The following is an 18,332-nucleotide window of genomic DNA, read 5'->3' on the forward strand; positions in this document are numbered from 1 at the left end:
TCAAACACAATGTTGCTAGTTTTATTAGAAAACAAATCACGGATTGCTTCACAACAGAAGCATTGAAGAGTGGTTACGACTATCAGTCTATCACAAGTGACATGTCCTTCAGACATGCAAAGAAATCCCCTCATTGAGTGATTATGTAATTCACAGACGAACCAGTAACCAGGCTAACTTAGACAATGCATACCAGAAATCGACCTTGAATGAAGTGACAGGAGCAGACAAGCGTTAGATCTCGTCACTGTCGTTCTGACGATTTTATCGCATTATAGATGCCATTATGACGTGCAGTGGATATGGTGGTTTAACGGCAACGTCGAAAACAAATAATATAAAAAAATTATTCAAAAGCACAAATGAAATGTGAGAATACAAGAGATAAAAACACCAAAGAACTGTCACTACGTCAATTCAACCATTTACGACGTTGAATCAACGCGAAAGAAAAGCTTTCTTATGCTAAAGCATTGCACGCAGCTCCTACGGCTGCATGCCCTCCCTGTGAGTGTGGAGCCCCCAGCGGCTTCTCTCTACAGATCAACCTCGTCATCGATGTGAGTCTATGAAACTCAACATTTGATCGCTGGATACTAAATCCGCACGACGGTGCTCTTGTGTAGAGTGAACTTTGACCCCATCACGAAATTTCCAAAACGTGCGCGCACACAACCTGCAAGAGCATGCGCGCGTCATAAACATTGAATTTGAAGATGGACGTTACCATCAAATCTGCAGCATCACATCAAAAAATTAGCGACAGTCAATATTAAAAATAATCAGACGTTACATTAAAGTTAAATTTATTCCAAACAACTAATTATCAGCTGAGGTCTGCCCTGTTAGCTCAGTGGTTACGAGCCCGGCTCAAGAATCCGCGGCGCTGGTTCGACTCTCGGGGTGTGCGCTTGAGCAACGCATTTCAGGACTGCTCTCCATTCAGCGGCACCAAGTGAATGGAATAATTCAACAATAGGACAACTTCACTCTGTCAATCTCGGTAACCGGCCCTGTGTCAAGAGCCTCTACAAGTGTGTGAAACTACCAGAAATAACCTATCAAGTAGGATGTCCCACTTTTAGGCGACTTTTCAGGAAAATTAGGTTCGGGTCAAATTCTGACTGGATTTTCGTCACTGATTTCAAAAATGACGTTATTTTTTCATTATGACGTCATTTTGATGCGCCAGCTAGCGGATTTTTGCTATTTTGGCCTTATCACGAATATGGTAAGAGCTAGAGAGTTGGAACTTGCGCCAAAATGACCGGAGGGGACGATTTCCTACTTGTTGTCAATACAATATGAAACGCTCACTGCAACAGAAAAGGAGTTATTTTGAAAAAACACGTTTTTGGACAAAAAAATGAGAAACATGGCAATTTTGCTACAGGGACGCTTTTATTTCGATTAAGTTGCTGTGCTGCGCCACATTGTTTAACAATTAAGTACAGTGGTACTTGGTAGTAGTCTACTAGCATATTGTATTTAGAATTAATTACCTCAGCATTGATTTTTGCATGGTTGTTGCAATTACTAATACTAGCTAACGTTAAACCCTTGATCCTTTAGTTCAAAGATCTATCAAACAAAACCACAATTCAACAACACAACACAGTTCAATGGGATTATTTATCACACCATACTGTGCAAAGCAGCACAAATGCGCAAGTCTGTTTTGGCCAAATCATCTTGGTCATCTCGAATCAAGCCTTTCAGTCAATCACAGCGCCTTTCAGTCTTCCAATGAAGCGCTCTGTTGTTGTTGTTGTCGATCATACGCCAAAACACTAATGGAGATGAAAAACATGCAATCTTACCATCTTACTTTCTTCGGAGAAAAAATCACGTAAGTTGCCACACTTCAAAAGCGTCTGCTTGATATCAACGTTCTTGGAAAACTTTTCTGTCTTACCGCATCAGCAGCAAAAGGCGGAGCTTCAGCGTGGGAACTCAAAGCAACGTTTTTATAGCTTAACCATTGGGATGCATGCTTAACGATGTATCAGAACAGCGTTGAATAGTGGTTCATCAACATATTTGTCTGCAAGTAATAAATCTCTTGTGAACAGTACAATTGAAGGACCTTCAGCAGCAGAAGGTTTAAGATGGATAACCAAAGATGCTGGCAAATAAACACAAACAATGAAAGAAACGATACGTTGAAGTTTAGGGATATCCTGAGGCCCAACACAATACCCAAAAATCAGCATTCTTAAGTAACCACTCGCTGTTGTTATCCAACGCGCATGGGACACGCCTTCTTGACGATAAAAAAGTAGGGGTTTCAAATTTCCTGGAACATTCATCAATAAATGAGCTACCAGAGCAAGAAGACACATATGGTCGCTCCGAAAAGATGAATCTTTAGCTTCTTTCTTGTGCTCAGAAAACCATAAGATCTTGGCTTTTAAATGATTTGCGGCTATATCTGTGATGGAAACTTTACAATCTTGTCGGATTTTCAGATGTTGGGGCTTAGGTTTTGGTATTTTCTTAATTCTGTTCATCAAACCACCATCTGCCAGACAAAATTTATGAATCTTGTTTGCAAAATATCCCAAACAAAAATGATGCAACATTGCATCATTTTTATTTTAGGATATACTGTTGATGACATAACAATCGAAATAAAGGGTCACTATATTCTATTGTTAAGCTACTACCACTGTACTTAATTGTTAAACAAGGTGGCGCAGCTTAACAATCGATAAAAAAAAGCATCACTGTAGCAAAACCCAAGCAAAATTGCCGTGTTTCACTTTTTGTCCAAAAATGACCAAAAACATGTTTTTTCAAAATAACTCCTTTTCTGTTGCAGTTAGCGTTTCATATTGTATTGACAACAAATAGGAAATCGTCCCTTCCGGTCATTTTGGCGTAAGTTCCAACTCTGTAGCTCTTACCATATTCGTGATAAGGCCAAAATAGCAAAAATCCGCTAGCTGGCGCATCAAAATGACGTCATAATGAAAAAATAACGTCATTTTTGAAATCAGTGACGAAAATCCTGTCAGAATTTGACCCGAACCTAATTTTCCTGAAAAGTCGCCTAAAAGTGGGACACCCTACTATCAAGGGTTCCGAGGATAAAGATTCAAAACCAACCAACAACAAAGTTATTTTTCTCCCAAAGATACACCCAGCAAAGCAAAGGCAAGATGGCAAATAGAGTTACCGAGTTTAATATGTGGAACATGTGTCACTAATTTATTCAGTACTAGCATTAGAGGAAGCCGAAGATAGAGTTGTGTGAAAGAGAAGAGAAGCCGACTGACGATACTAACTAATATACTATACCCAGACAGGAAAATCTGTTATTTTTACATCGATTCAACGTCTGCAGAAGTTGAATCAATGTAAAGATGACGGATTTTTCTGTCTGGGCACTAACGACACTCACTTGTAGGGGGCATTGGCGTCGTGGGGGCATTCAAATAAAGATTCTTGAGTTAAACAATTGTAAAAATATTTTCTTCGCTGTGATTTACTGAAGGCTATCGACCATGGATCTGTAAATAAACAGGAGTTGAAACAATGTTAGCAACCTGTTTGCAAAGCAAACAACTATTCTCTTGTGACAAAAATCTAGCTTTCAATAAATGTTTTAAAAGCAGCATTTATAGTCTACGGAAGAAACGAGTGACTGCTTTAATTCATTGAACCGTGTCCTTCTTCTTTCGTTTGAGACTAGATCAAATCAAATTTCAGGGCAGGTGGTAGAGAGCCAGGTTAGTGTAGCTTCGTCCAGCGTTGCTATACCATGCGTTCCATTTGGTGCCTTGTAGATGGGGCATTCGAGAACAACATGGTCAGCAGTTTGTTTGGTCAACCGTGTCCCATGAAGCAGTGAAAACAAAGTTATAGCTCTGGGTCATGCAGGAATCAATTGGTGCGTGTTTAGAGAGCTCAAAACGATCTACAACAGCAACTTTAAAAGACACTAAAATAACGCAACCATGCCTACTACAGACAACCCAGACAGAAAAATAAGTCATTTTACATTGGTTCAACGTCTGCAGACGTTGAAGCAATGTAAAATGACGTATTTTGTTGCCTGGAAAGTAACGAATGCGGTGTGCACCTTTTGTAAACTTTACGAAAGTGATTCCTGATGGGACAAAGGAAAGTTTGGTGTCAGGTACTTGATAGCAGGCTCTTGGTGCTGCCCCTCCACCTTTGATGCGCTTCAGTGTTAACCTGCCGAGGAGATACAATTTGTCAGGCTTGCCTCAGCATCACATCAAAGTTCCAATCCAAACTAACTCAAAATTAGACTTGACATAAGTATTTGTTAATTGTGAATTTATACATAGAACCACGTAAACACTGAAAACGTTTAAATAATTTTTATGATAAAATAAAGCAACAGTATAAAGTCCAATGTCATTATAGATCAGTGGTTCTCAACCTTTTTGTCTTGGTGGACCCCTTTTGGTACCTTCGAAGCGGTCGCGGACCCCTAAAAGTTTTTGGTATATTGCGTCTCCTCATGGAACCATTATGTTACATAAGTTTCAAAGCAACACACGTAGAAGAATTTTCTGAATTTGCAACGCACTTGACGATTGATGAGATTGACGAAATTATGTTATGAGCTATATGTTGGCACACAGGATCAACATCGGTAACCTATATGCTCATTTGACGTTTTTCTATAAATTTTATCAAAAGTTAATAGAATACTTGCGACCATTAAAAAGAATTTTTCCCTTGTTTCATTTGTAATCAACATTAATTCGTTTTAATAACAGTCATTGCAAAACTGTGTGGTGATTGACAGACTGACTGAAGTTTGCATTTCCAAGTTAATCATTGAACAACAATCTGCCGCTACAAAAGAATTAAGTTGAACAAAGCCAACATAGCCTTATTAAAACGTTTAAGTGGTTTATGTGATATTTTTTGTTAAGAAACCAAACCTTTGTGCAATGTCCTTTGCAATTTCAAACGACGCACCAATGCGTTGCGACATACAGTTTGAGAATCACTAATAGGCTAATACATAAACAAAGCACAAATTTTTTTTAAATTTTGTAATTTATCAATCATGCTGAAAACTCGGAAACTTTCACGGACCCCCTGAAATCGATTCACGGACCCCTAGGGGTCCGCGGACCCCCGGTTGAGAACCACTGTTATAGATTGATGCAATATAGCAAAGTCTTTGATAATGCTCTAACATGACATTAAATTCTTAAATAAACTTCATGTTATCCTTTAGTATTTCAGCTAGTTTCGATCCATAGGGCTCCATACGGTGAAGCTGAGACAAAAACTCTAAATCGCATGCACGCGCCTAAACATACCAGTAAAACAATAACATTTCAAAACACCACAAAAAAATAACACACTAACTCTAGTCTGTATAATACGGAAGTACCAACTACCAACCTATCAAACAATTGATGTAGTTCCTCCAGTCTATAGATTCTCTTAGCTCTGACCACAGTCAGGTTGGGGCAAGTCGATTGTCTGATGGCTCTGGTGAACATTGACACGCACTGGAGGCTGAAAACGATAAGAATTTATCTCAAGTTGATCGAATATGTAATTAAGGGACTAGCTCTGAGACGCCACTCCGCATTCATCAAAAGAGATATCATCCGTGAAGTAGGTGTGTGGTACAAGTAGCACGTTTGAACCCTGGGCAGTCGCCATGGATTGTTACACCATAGGTCCCGGGGAACACTGGTCTTGATCACACACCAAACTAACAAGTGGGTCCACGTCCCACCTCATGGGCAACAACCTCGACTGGTTGGCTAAAACTTGTTAGAAATCCTGCTGCCTTGCAGGAAATACTTTTTTAAGTAAAGGCTAGGCCCACCGCCAATACCTGAGGTTAGCGTCAGGAAGGGCATCCGGCTGGAAAATCTATGCTCCAAAATATTATTTAAATGCAGCAAAAGCTAAAAATGGCCCCTAGTCCCCAGCAGCCCTTAGATGGGCAAGGGGTGCGAAGAATCTCTGGGCTCCGAGAAAACAAAAAAACATTGAAAAAAGATTATGGTGTTAGAATCGGATGCTGGAATGTGGGAAGTTTGTGTGGTAAAGGAACTGAAATATGTGAAGAAATAAGAAAAAGAAGGGTGGATATATGTGGCCTAGAGGAAGTAAGATGGAGGGGACAGTCAGCGCGGTTTTTAGGTGCCAATGGGAGGAGATATAAGTTATGGTGGTCAGGAAATAACACAGGAATCGGTGGTGTTGGTTTCTTGGTAAAAGAGGAATTGTGTGAGAAAGTAATAGAAGTTAGAAGAAGGAGTGAAAGAGTGATGACAATGGTACTTGCTTTTGAAGAGGAGGTAGTGAGGCTAATCTGTGCATATGCACCTCAAAGTGGTAGGGATTACTTAGAAAAGGAAAGTTTTTATGATGTTTTGGCAGAGGAATGGGATTTACGGAGTTAAAAAGAGTTGGTGTTTGGATTAGAAGATTTTAATGGGCATGTTGGAAAACAAGCAAATGGGTTCGAGGGCATTCATGGAGGGTATGGTTTTGGGGAGAGAAACATGGAAGGAAGAATGCTACTTGAATTTTGTGATGAAAGGAAACTTTGTATTGCCAACACATGGTTTAAAAAGAAAGAGAAAAGGAAGGTGACTTACAGCTCATGAGGACATGAGTCGGAAATTGATTTTATTGTGGTTGGGCAGGAACAGAGAAAGTACTTGAAGAATGTGAAAGTAATTCCGTGGGAGTTGCAGCATAGACTAGTAGTAGGAGACTTAAATATGATAAAAGTGAAGAAAATTGTGAAGAAAGAACGAGTTTTTGTGAGAAATGTGTGGAAACTGGAGGAAAAAGAAACGAGAATTAAGTTTGTGAAAAGAGCAAAAAAGCTGGTAAACATGAGTGCGCAGGACTTGTGGGCTTCATTTCAGAAAGGTGTCCTAGCAGCATGTGATGAAGTATGTGGGAAAAAGAAAGTGAGGAGGGATCGTGGAGACACATGGTGGTGGGATGAGGAGGTAAAGCATAGGATTTCACAGAAAAGAGATGCATACAAGCAGTGGCGCAAAAATGGGTCAGAAGAGAATAAAAAGAAGTATAAGAGTATGAAAAAGAAGGCAAAGAGGGTTGTTGCAAGAGCTATGAAGAATGGTGCTGAGGAGGAACTTAATAAAATGGGGGAAAGCCAAAACAAAGTATTCAGACTCATAAAGCAAATGAAAAAGGATGGGAAAGATATTGTAGGGGGAAGATGTATAAGGAGTGGAGATGGGAAGTTGTATTTCAGCCCGGAAAGCAGAGGAAAAGTGTGGAAGGAACGTATGGAAAATGTTATGAATAAGGAGAATGTATGGGATCATATGACAGAGGTTGATCTGGTGGAGAGTCCAGTGGGAAAGGTTACTCGTGATGAAGTGGTGGAGGCAATGGGACAAATGAAACTGCATAAAGCAGCCGGTCCATCAGAAGTGAGCGTAGAGATGATAAAAGCAAGTGGAGAGTTGGGAATTGAAGTAATGCTACAACTTAGCCAAAGGGTATTAGATGGAGAGGGAATGCCGGAGGAGTGGAAGCATAGTATTGTTGTTCCACTGTTCAAGAGAAAAGGGGATGTGAGAAGTTGCAGTGCATATAGAGGTGTAAAACTACTAGAGCATGGAATGAAAATTGTGGAGCGAATACTAGAAAAGAGGTTGAGAACATTGGTGAAATTAAATGATATGCAGTTTGGATTTATGCCAGGAAAAGGTACAGTGGATGCTCTGTTTATATTGAGAAGAATGCAGGAGGAATACCGAGAGAAGCAGAGAAAACTACATATGTGTTTCGTCGACTTAGAAAAGGCATTTGACAGAGTACCAAGGAAAGTGATGGAATGGGCAATGAGGAAAAGAGGTATACCGGAGGTATTAGTGAGAGCTGTGATGTCTATGTATGAGGATGCAAGAACAAAAGTGAGAGTTGGATCAAATTATTCAAACGAGTTTTCTGTGAAGGTTGGTATACACCAGGGATCAGTTTTGTCACCTCTGATATTTGCTATTGTGGTTGACGTTGTAACTGAAGGAGTGAGGGAGGGCTTATTGAGTGAAATTTTGTATGCAGACGACCTGGTCTTGACAAGTAATAGTATGGAGGGAATGGAGAGAAAGTTTGAGAAATGGAAAGAAGCATTTGAAACCAAGGGTATGAAGGTGAATCTTGAAAAAACAAAAGTGATGGTGAGTGGAGCAGAAGGAACAGTTGTTGAGAGCAAAGTAGATCCCTGTGGAATATGTGGCAAGAGAGTGATGAGAAATTCAATGCAATGCAAGGAATGTGGAAAGTGGGTACATGCAAGATGTGCTAATGTCAAGAGAGCCGCAACAAGATTGGCGAAGTGTTTTGTTTGTGGGAAATGCAGTAAAGGAAGGAATGAAGTGGAAGGCCATGATGATGAGTTCTGCCATGGCATCGAAACAGTGACAGACTTCTGTTATCTGGGTGATCGGATAAATGGAAGTGGTGGATGTGAAGCAGCGGTGACAACAAGGGCAAGATTGGGCTGGGCAAAGTTCAGGGAATGTGGGGAAATGTTGTATGGCAGAAAATTTTCACAAAGGATGAAAGGAAAAGTATATCGGAGCTGTGTGCGGCCTGCAATGCTATATGGTAGCGAGACATGGGTATTGAGAGAGAGTGAACTGGCAATCCTGAGAAGAACGGAAAGGTCAATGGTGAGAGCAATGTGTGGGGTGAAAACGAGAAGGGAAAAAAGGACTGAAGAATTGTTGGATATGCTAGAGATGAGAGAGACCATAGACCAACTGGCAAGGGCAAATGGAGTAAGATGGTATGGACATGTGATAAGGAAAGAGAAAGGAAGTTTTCTTAGAAAGGCACTAGATCTAAAGGTGGATGGGAAGAGGAAACGTGGTCGTCCAAGAAGAACGTGAAAACAACAAGTGAAGGATGAGTTTAAAAAAGTCGGACTGAAGGAGGAAGATGCAAGGGACAGGGTGAAATGGAGAAAAGGGATTAAAACAATTGCTGCGCGGAAATAATCGGCCACCCCCACTAGTGGGGAACAAACCGACGATGGATTATGATGATGATGATGATCCAGCAGCCAGTTAGTAAACACATGAGCTGACACAGTCGACCATCGACAAATTGGCAATACAAGAGAGTTCTACGTTCGGTTGCTTCTTCCCAGACAGCAAATCAGTCGTTTTTTACCTTGATTCAACATCTGCAGATGTTCAATCAATGTATAAAATGACTGTTTTGCTGTCTGGATTTGTAACCACTCTATGCTTCCTTCAGGCAACTACCAACTCGGTAGCAAAGAATGAGCTATGACAGCGCGCAGACAACGATGTAAAACGCAAGTTACAAGTGAAAATAATAACGAACCGTTCGTTGAAGTTCCTGTTCATGACATTCTCACCGGCCAATACCAAAGCATCGATGACGTGTAGGGAAAGCACCCGGTGCTGACCTTTGCCCTGTAACCAACAAGAAATATTTCTAGGTTTCTGATTTGACGGTTAATGATAAGTTTTTCCACTCTGCTGTCTTGAGAAAATTTTAGGTTATCCACATTGACGAAATCTCTTAAATCCTCCATTCTCCTTAAAAACCTTTTCATCTTGTCAATATGGCATACAAGTAGCTTGGAACCAGGATTGTGCAAGTGCACTGCTAGGAAACTTTGGAAAAAAATTTTGAGACCTTTTATCGATAGCTCAGTGATCCTAAACTTGAAGCGAAAACACAAATTACAATGGAGAACGGTCTTTAAAATGACTTTGCTCTAAGCTGAACGCTAGTCATTTGATTTCAATGCTTTTTTCTTCCAAAAAACAGGATTATGATCTCTTAGACTTCGCCTTCTCATCTCTTACCTCTCCCATCAGCTCCTGGACCATCTCAACATCCAGGATCGTGTCTCTTGGTATCTTGCAGCGAAGATTGGACAAATTATTCCATTTTTGAGTTAAACTGTCCCATTTATAGACACGAGCCCCCTGCAATAGCAAGGATATACATATGTGAGGTTAATTATGATTTTCAAGAACTTATTATTGCGATGCATGCAGAACTCTGAAGACATCCAAACTTGTCAGTTTGCATCGTTTGAATGTCTAACGAGTAACGATGCAAATTGACAAACGTGGATGTGCTCAAAGTTCTGCATGGAAGCTGCCATATCAAAACAACAATCCTGTAAAAACAAGGTGGTTTTTAATGGACTGATATTATAATTGATAATAATTGATGAAACACAAATTTAATATTATAATTGATGAAACACAAAAATGATGCAGAACAGCGTAGAATGCACATTGAGGAAACTTTCATTCGTCTAGGTAGCTATCTGCTTCCGTAAACTTGTGAATGCTTTGAACTGGGGTTCAGCTTCTAGAATAATCCTATTAAGTACAACTTTAGCAATTTGGATAATTTCAAGTTTTTTCAATAACTCAAAGCAATCATTTTTGCGTTCTGTCAAAGTAGAAAACTGCTCTTATAACGTTCAGTCATCTGCCGGTTTAAATAGTGAACGTTAAAGTAACACACGTCGGTCGTCGGTGCATTAAGGGACAACTTACCCCAAGGCTAATCACTATGGAACTCCTAGACCCCGAGGCGTAGCATCTGTAATCATACATTCTCTCCAACTTGTGCAGGCTTTCCGCAGTCAACAACTCGGGTTGAAAACTCGTCATAGCCGTCGGATCACTCGCTCCTGTCAATCGGTGAAACGTCATCGCCGCGTCACTACGCGGCGGGGCGACCCTGACCTCATCGGGGATTCCCCATCGCCGCAAACACTCGCTTCTAATCTCGTGCTGACGACGTTCTAACAATCCTCTGCGGAAGAACAGACCAGTTTGGTGTCACCATAAAGTTTTTCATATCATCATGATGTGACGTGTTTTCATGATGTTTGTTGTTGTCATGATGATGCTGTTTGGTGTTTATCATAGTCTTTTAATGATAACATACAATGTGTGTTTTAAATTATTTGTGCAGTGATATTTCGTTGGGGCAAGACTTTAACATTTTTTACAGCTTGCTCTTTACCGGATGGGCAGATCAACACAAAATCAGCTCCATACAATAAAAGCAACTACAACAGGAAATGTGACAATCGGAACGACTGAGTGTATGAGATATCTCACCTGTCCTTCGCATATGCGTGAATCTTCGCAAGGGACTTGCTTTGTTCATTTGCTATCCTGAACAAAACGGTGTTAGTTTGGTATCAACAAGAGAAACATGTCAGAGTATATTACAAGCAGCGTACTAGTGGTACAAAGAGTCCAAAAGTAACAAATAACTAAAACAAAACACTTTGGTCATCTAAAAATATGAGGGGTGATTAATGCTGAAAAGTTTGGCGATGATTATTCTCCAAGAAATTGATAACTAAGAAACAAACGAAACTTAAAGAAAAGGGATTTTCACTTTTCCTTCGACCGTTTTTCGTCACCACTTGTCATTGTCAGGTTTATCTTGGACATTTTACACTATTTATGGGTTGCATTGCCATGAAGCACAAAACGTTAGTGAAAACATTAAAACACTTACATCATTTCGTTTTTACTATATTCTCAATATAAAATAACGTTATTACTCTCTACAGTATATAAAATAACCAAGATTTGATGGAGATATCAAAAGTTATACCATACGACCTGCGCACCTTTGTACCCATAGTGTGTTCGTATGGAGATATAAAAGCAACCAAGTTTGATCTCATGCAAGTTCCGAAAAGTTGTGGAAACTCGTTGGAAAAATCATTTTCGGCTTGAAAATAACAATTAGTCTCCAAACCAAGTAATAATCTCAGAAACTCAGCAGATTATTACAGAAGCTTCAAAATTATGAAACGTTAGCAATCAATCAAACCTTTCGTTCGACCGTTTGATGTAATTAAAAAACTCCGTGTCATTGACGAGGTCTTCAAGCGGAACGACTTCTTTGACGTCACTATCTCTTTCAAGTTCGTTCATCGTATCGTTGACGCCAATCAAATACTGGTAGATGACCCGGTCTGGATCCCGATACCCCTCGCAGACGACATATCTGTGGGGGGAGGTGAAGAAATTATAGAAAACTTATGAAAAGATGAAATTCTGCCGTGGAAATTGTTTGAAAAATTACTTTCAAACCTCTTCGATGTTTACAAGATAGTGTTTTCCATTTAATTTACATAAATTTTAAGAAAAGCAATCATTTAAAAGTTTAATCTCAAAGAACAAACAAGCAAACAATTGTCTTAAAAACAAGCAAATATTACGTACATCTCTTCCGCCAGGTGCTAACATCGACATGAACTCCTAGAGCATGTGACTAATTATTGGGGAGACGAAAAGAAACGTATATAGCTTGTTGGTAAAGTTGAACGTGCTTGAATCGCCATTGCCGTATGAGTACATCTAATCATTGTAATCCAAACGGAATTCGTTAATATTAAATAAGTTTTACCTTTCAGAGTTAGCTGGTCTGCTCGTCACCGGCTTGAAGATTGAGATTCTCCTGAATGCTATTCTGAGCAGGTAGATCAGGCCGATTGAGAAAGGCGTGAAGAGATCAAAGGTTTTGCAAACGAAATTCCCTTCCGGACGAAGAATGGACAATGCGCATGCAAACTGGCAAAGCAGCAGCTGTTTCGTGAGAATCTCTTGAATATTTTCTTGGCCCTCGACGGAAAAACCCTGATAAACGTTTTCAAAATGCGTGGCTTAGAGAAATTTATTTGAATAACTAAAGTTGCTTCTTTTGAGGAGACACACATAGTCGAGGTGGCGGTTTATATCTTTACTAATACGTACTAGTAAAATGGTAAGTAGCCAAAAATGAGCAATGTCTAGCATTTTTATATTAAACATTCATGCATTCTTAAACCAGTTGCAAATAAAAAAGTAAATAAATTCCAAGACTTAATATTAAATCTTCAGCTTCACACTGTGGTCGTCTACCTAATATGCGCCTACAAGTCGTGGATCCATGATGAACTAAAACCTAACTTGGGCGGACCATAAATGGAGTTCTGAATGGAAGTCAACCGCCACCAGACTCTATTCGTTCATCCCCGACGCCGACACACGCCCCATCGGTCTAACACTACCAAGACAGGCATGGGTGCGCCTTAACCGTCTCCGTACGGGCGTCGGGCTTTTCCGCTCAACCATGCACCAATGGGGAATGGCCTCTTCCTCCTCCTGTGAATGTGGTGCCGAGGAACAGACCGCAGACCACATCATCAATGATTGCTCCATCTTCAAGCCACCTAACGGAGTGGAAGGTCTGCGTGTCATGGATGATGAAACCAAAGACTGGCTGCTCTCTAGTAGCCTTCCAGTGCAGTCCGGGAACATCGTGAATCTGGGGTGGTAAAAGGATAGACCCTCGGCTCCAGACGCTCACACGACGACGACCACATGTTGTAATCGTGCCAGCTGTTACTTTGTATGCCAGACCGCAACATCTCAAGTTCATGATCGAGTCAGTTCAATCACCCAAGCAAGGAAACAAGCATGCTTGGTAGGCCCAAATATGCGCCTCTGTATTCAAGGAGTGGGTAGAGTTTACAAGTCAGTTTGCGGGGAACCCCCTTCAGTGACGTCGTCACTCGTCATGCTGTCCTTGCATGAAAACAAAACTTTTCAGTCAATTTAAATCGGAGAACAACCCAGACAGCAAAATTCGACATTTTTACATTGATTCCACGTCTGCAGACGTAGAATCAATGTAAAAATGACGAATTTTGCTGTCTGGAGACCTACCCCGTCGGCCATAACAAAGTGCACGCCTTTTTCCGTCTCCCCTAGAACAAAGTTCTGAAACTCTTCCATGTTTGAAGACTTCATTATGTCGCCGTCACCTTCTTTCCCACCTACTCCTGTTGGAATGAAAAAAGTGATCTAGAAATGCCACATCATTCGCCAAAATGTGGTCTTATTCTTGTTAAAAACAACAGACATAACTTGCATGATAAATATACACTTTGTGAGTTGTGCATTAAGTGCTGATTCGACCGGGTAGCTCAATGAATAAACGGCCAGCTCTGTGGAAATCAAAAAAATGGAAATCGAAGCAACGATTGATCAACTCACAAGGTGTGAACTGTAGAAAAGTTCCTTACACAGCCAGCTTTCTATTCAGAGGCATCAGGTGGGTAGAATCATTCAATAACAGAAATATATGAAACTGCAAGTGGAATCTCAAGGCCTATGAATAAGTTAATCGATCAACACTTGCACAATGGTACATCTCTACAATACATTCCTAGATTAAGGTTTTAAATGGGTTTTCTCAGTTCGAAGGATAAACCAACTCACAACGATTGACCAACTCACAAGGTGTGTTGCGGAGAAGTTCTTTAAACAGCCAGCCGTCTATTTAGTGGCAACAGGTGGGTAGAATTATTTCATAACAGAAATATTTAAACTGCAAGTGAAAGTTTAAAGCCTGTAAATAAGTTAATCGTTCAAAACTTGTACAATTCTACATTTCTAGATTAAGCTTTAAAACGAATTTTCTCAGTTTGAGGATAAATATCGAGATAATCAAGCAAAGGGTATAATATTCTTAATTATATCGGCCGCAACTGGCTCAGCTTTTCAACTAATTCAATCAAGCAATTTTTTTCGACTAAAGATTTTAATATTCTTATAACAAAGATATAAACATACCGTAGTGTGTTTCAAAAAATTCAGGGTGAGCAGCGAAAAATTTTTCCAATTTGAAATCATTTTCTCCTTTCAACGTGAAGCCAAAACCTTTCGTCTTCCATTTCTTCCTCCATAAAACATATTCCGAAAAGCCACCAGGGCCAGCACATATGTCAGCAAAGTATAGCTGTTCTACGGGGTTCAAGTTCTAGAGACGAAAAAATGGTTCCGGATTTCGTAATTTAGTCGTGTGTGGTTATTGCTATAAACAAAGGTTAACAACAAAGCCGTAATCATATTATGAGTTTCTTAATGTACCCACTACAACAGAAGTTGAACAAAAGTGAAGAAAATATATTAGACGAGTTAAGCCTCCACTGCCTCACGTGCTTGAGGCAAGTTTCACAACTCACTTTGTTCAACATTAGAGCTAAACTTCTACCATTAAAACAAGACATTTCATTGGTTTGTCAAGCCTTAACCCACCTTCGGTTTGGTAAACATGAAATTGAAACAGTAATCCATGTTGGCCATTTTCATGGCTGCTCTGTTGAGGAAGAAAACACCTTTGATGGTTTCGTATGCATTGGATCGCGTCCGAGCATTCCGCATTTCATTACCCTCCAAATCATCAAACACTGACTGGGAAGATGGCCAAAGAGTTAGCAACACAATTTCATAAAAGCAACAAACTCGATAGAATTTTTTTTAAATAGTTGAACTAAAGTAATGGTCCTGCAATGTCTGCAGTTTTGTTTCAAAAATGAAATATATACGCTACTGAACAAAGGACTCCAACCATTTTGGTTTAAAATCCTCAACTTCTTTTCAAACTTTAAACCTTTCCTACATTTCTAATTACATGTTTAATTTACACAGCAATATAAGGAATCTTTTAAGTTTAACCTTAACCGAAACTTTCCACCTTAACCTGAAATTGTGGATATCCCTAACACTTTTGAATCCATTTCAAGAGAACATATTGTAGGAACAAAACCATAATAAACATACAACCAATACCTTGCATGTCAGCATCGTTTGAAGGACCCTCTCATCACAAAATGTTGTCTCATCATCGATTATCAGCTTTTTCTGCAAATAAAATATTTGTAAATTTGGTTTTTACATCAAACTTAATATTTCATATTGCTACTGTTGTCAGTAAAAGTTAAATTGATTATTTTTAGGAAATATAACATGAAAAGGCTTGTTATTCGATTTAAAAAATATTTTTAACAAATTTTTATTAATTTGCAAAATGGTTTACTGAGGCAATGAGAGGTCAGAATCCAGTTTAAAACTTAAAGACAAATTTCTCCAAAAGCTGCTTGTAGTGGAAACAAATCCTACACTGCTCATTAAAAAGCAGTGACAGACCTTTCCAACTTGCTCCCAACCTTCCAGCTCCTCAAGATCAGGAATAGCTGAGTCATATGTAGACATCCATTCAACTTTTTCTATAGCTGATGGTGGTTTTTCATCTTCCCAATCAACAACTATTTCCGTATTCAACGCCTGAACACATACATGCATATATTAGCACAAGGCAGGCCCAATTGCTATTAACATAATGCCACTTCACTACAATCTTATGTGCGCCAGGACCAGTAGTTAGACATGCAAAAAATTAGAAACAAAAAATAGTACCTTAATTTGAAGACCCAACCCACGGCGGGCCCTTTGAGTTGACGCCGGGACAATGTCAACGCGACCTTGGCTGGATTTACCAAGACCTTCACCAGGTTTGTAGCCCATCTTAGCCATCATCTTGCTTGAAAATGAACTGTAGTTGCCCTATAACAAATAATGCTGAAGAGTAGACAAGAAGTAAGGCTGCCTCTTACAAGGAGTAAGAGTAAGGCTGTTATACACAAAGTATCAGCCCTTGTCCCCCAACTGGAGCCAGCCAGGCGCTTGAGTAGTACGGCGAGGGATGTAAGTTTCTTGCACAGTGACACCAAATGGTGGCGGTGTGTGAGCAATCTCTCTAGTGTCACCCCAAGATACCTTGGTTCGGGACAGAAGGACAGAGTTATTTTATTATTCTGGGCATGTAGCTCACAATCAGCTTCGCAATTGTGTAGATGGAAAGCTGCCGCCATCGTTTTGGTTTCACTGAGTTTCAGTCGCCAGTTCTAGAGATAAGCTGAAAGGGTTTTCATGTCCTAATGCATGAACAATTATAGCAAATACAGAAGCAGAATATCAAATTCCACTATTCTTATATATATAAACAAATATGTACAATGCACTGAAAACGAGTATGCCCTTGCTCTCTCAAGTCCACATGGAAACAAACATAACGTAGAGTAAAAAATTCAGCTGACACAGTTAACATTAAATGGTCATTTGATGTATACATGCCATTACTCTAAATAGATTGTAAAGCTAAAATCTGACTCATTTTACTTGTATTTTACCTTTTTTTGGAGTTCAACCATTGCTTGCTCTGCATGGACATGTGACTCACCATCTTCTGCTAAAAAATCAAATAAATAACATGCAGGGTGGATATAAATAAAAAAAATTCATTCATTTTTATATATATTTAAAATTTCTTTTCAATGTCTTTGAGATTGTATATGTTCACTTGTTCAGCAAAAACAGTTAACCTAGAAGACAAAAACCTACAGTATTATTCCTGCTTAACAATAACCGTTAAGCCTCACAAACCTTTTTCAAACTTTGCTCTTTTAGTGTATGGTTGATCATCTTCAGAACTTGATGAAGACAAAGAGCTCCCCCCTCGGTAACTAGCCATAATGGGAGTTTGATAATTTATAGATTCAATATACCTAATGTTGTGGACAGACCTGTCATTTAGTGAAGGTTTATTATCACTGCTTAATGTTATAATTTCAGACGGACCAAAATTAAATTTCAAGGAATGACTTATTAGGTAAACGTGAACTTGCCTTAGACCAAATCAAGTTAATTACACAGCTTAATCATAGATGCAGCGCCAACACAAGAACTAACCAATCAACACCATCTATAATACTGTACAATTGGAAAAATAAATACTTCCACTGATGCCATCTTAAACCAGCTGAGTGGTTTGATGGTGAGAGTGTACATCTCTGAATCAGTAGGCATGTGTGATGTGTTTGATACCTTGTCGGGTAATACCAACAACTTTTTTAAAAATGGTAGGCTACTATATAAATCTGATTCGTGCTTGGCAATGAGCAAACAAAAGTAATATATAATGTACTTGACTGAGTCTCTATACAGTTGCACTGACACTGACTCCTGCATTAAGCGCTGAAAACATATCATATCTATGATGAATACAGCATTAGCCTACTGTATATATATAAAAACACCGGAATGGCCTGTTTCGGTGAGTCCGATCCCTTAACGAGGGATTTTTTCAATTTTTTTTTTTTAATTATCGGGTACCGTAGCCTAATTATCATTGCCGTTTTAGGGTTAGGGGTAAGAGGTTAGGAACTCACCGAATTGGACTCACCGAATAGTAGCAGACCCTAAAAACACACAACTTAGATGGCTCAAGTAATGTCTGCAAGTGAAATTTTCATGATCCTCAAGTAAATACCAGTAGAGCTTGGATGTTTTTTTGGGGGGGACAAACTTGATACAAATCTGAAACAGCTTGTTTTCTGTCTTTCGCACTGCAGTTTTAATTGTACTTTATGATGTCACAATGAAAACCAACTAAATCAATTGTTATTTCATTCTTTATTTTCA

The 18,332-nt window shown here is 39.4% G+C and overlaps 1 protein-coding gene across 1 annotated transcript; it reads right to left on the bottom strand.

Annotated features, from left to right (window-relative positions):
* On the bottom strand, positions 1-17,429 carry LOC145784511 (cap-specific mRNA (nucleoside-2'-O-)-methyltransferase 1-like). Its single transcript, XM_082596342.1, has 18 exons — positions 17,295-17,429; positions 17,042-17,100; positions 16,269-16,415; positions 15,999-16,136; positions 15,642-15,713; positions 15,108-15,263; positions 14,643-14,829; positions 13,734-13,849; positions 12,433-12,662; positions 11,854-12,030; positions 11,124-11,180; positions 10,551-10,812; positions 9,843-9,965; positions 9,352-9,443; positions 5,395-5,511; positions 4,085-4,200; positions 3,404-3,512; positions 1-676 (listed from the first exon to the last, which is right to left on the bottom strand). The coding sequence occupies exons 1-18, from the start codon at positions 17,380-17,382 to the stop codon at positions 553-555; spliced, it is 2,370 nt and encodes a 789-aa protein (XP_082452468.1). The 5' UTR covers positions 17,383-17,429; the 3' UTR covers positions 1-552.
* Positions 17,430-18,332: the final 903 nt, after the last annotated feature.

This window comes from Aplidium turbinatum, chromosome 15 (assembly GCF_918807975.1).
Source record: "Aplidium turbinatum chromosome 15, kaAplTurb1.1, whole genome shotgun sequence".
Lineage (NCBI taxonomy): Eukaryota > Metazoa > Chordata > Ascidiacea > Aplousobranchia > Polyclinidae > Aplidium > Aplidium turbinatum.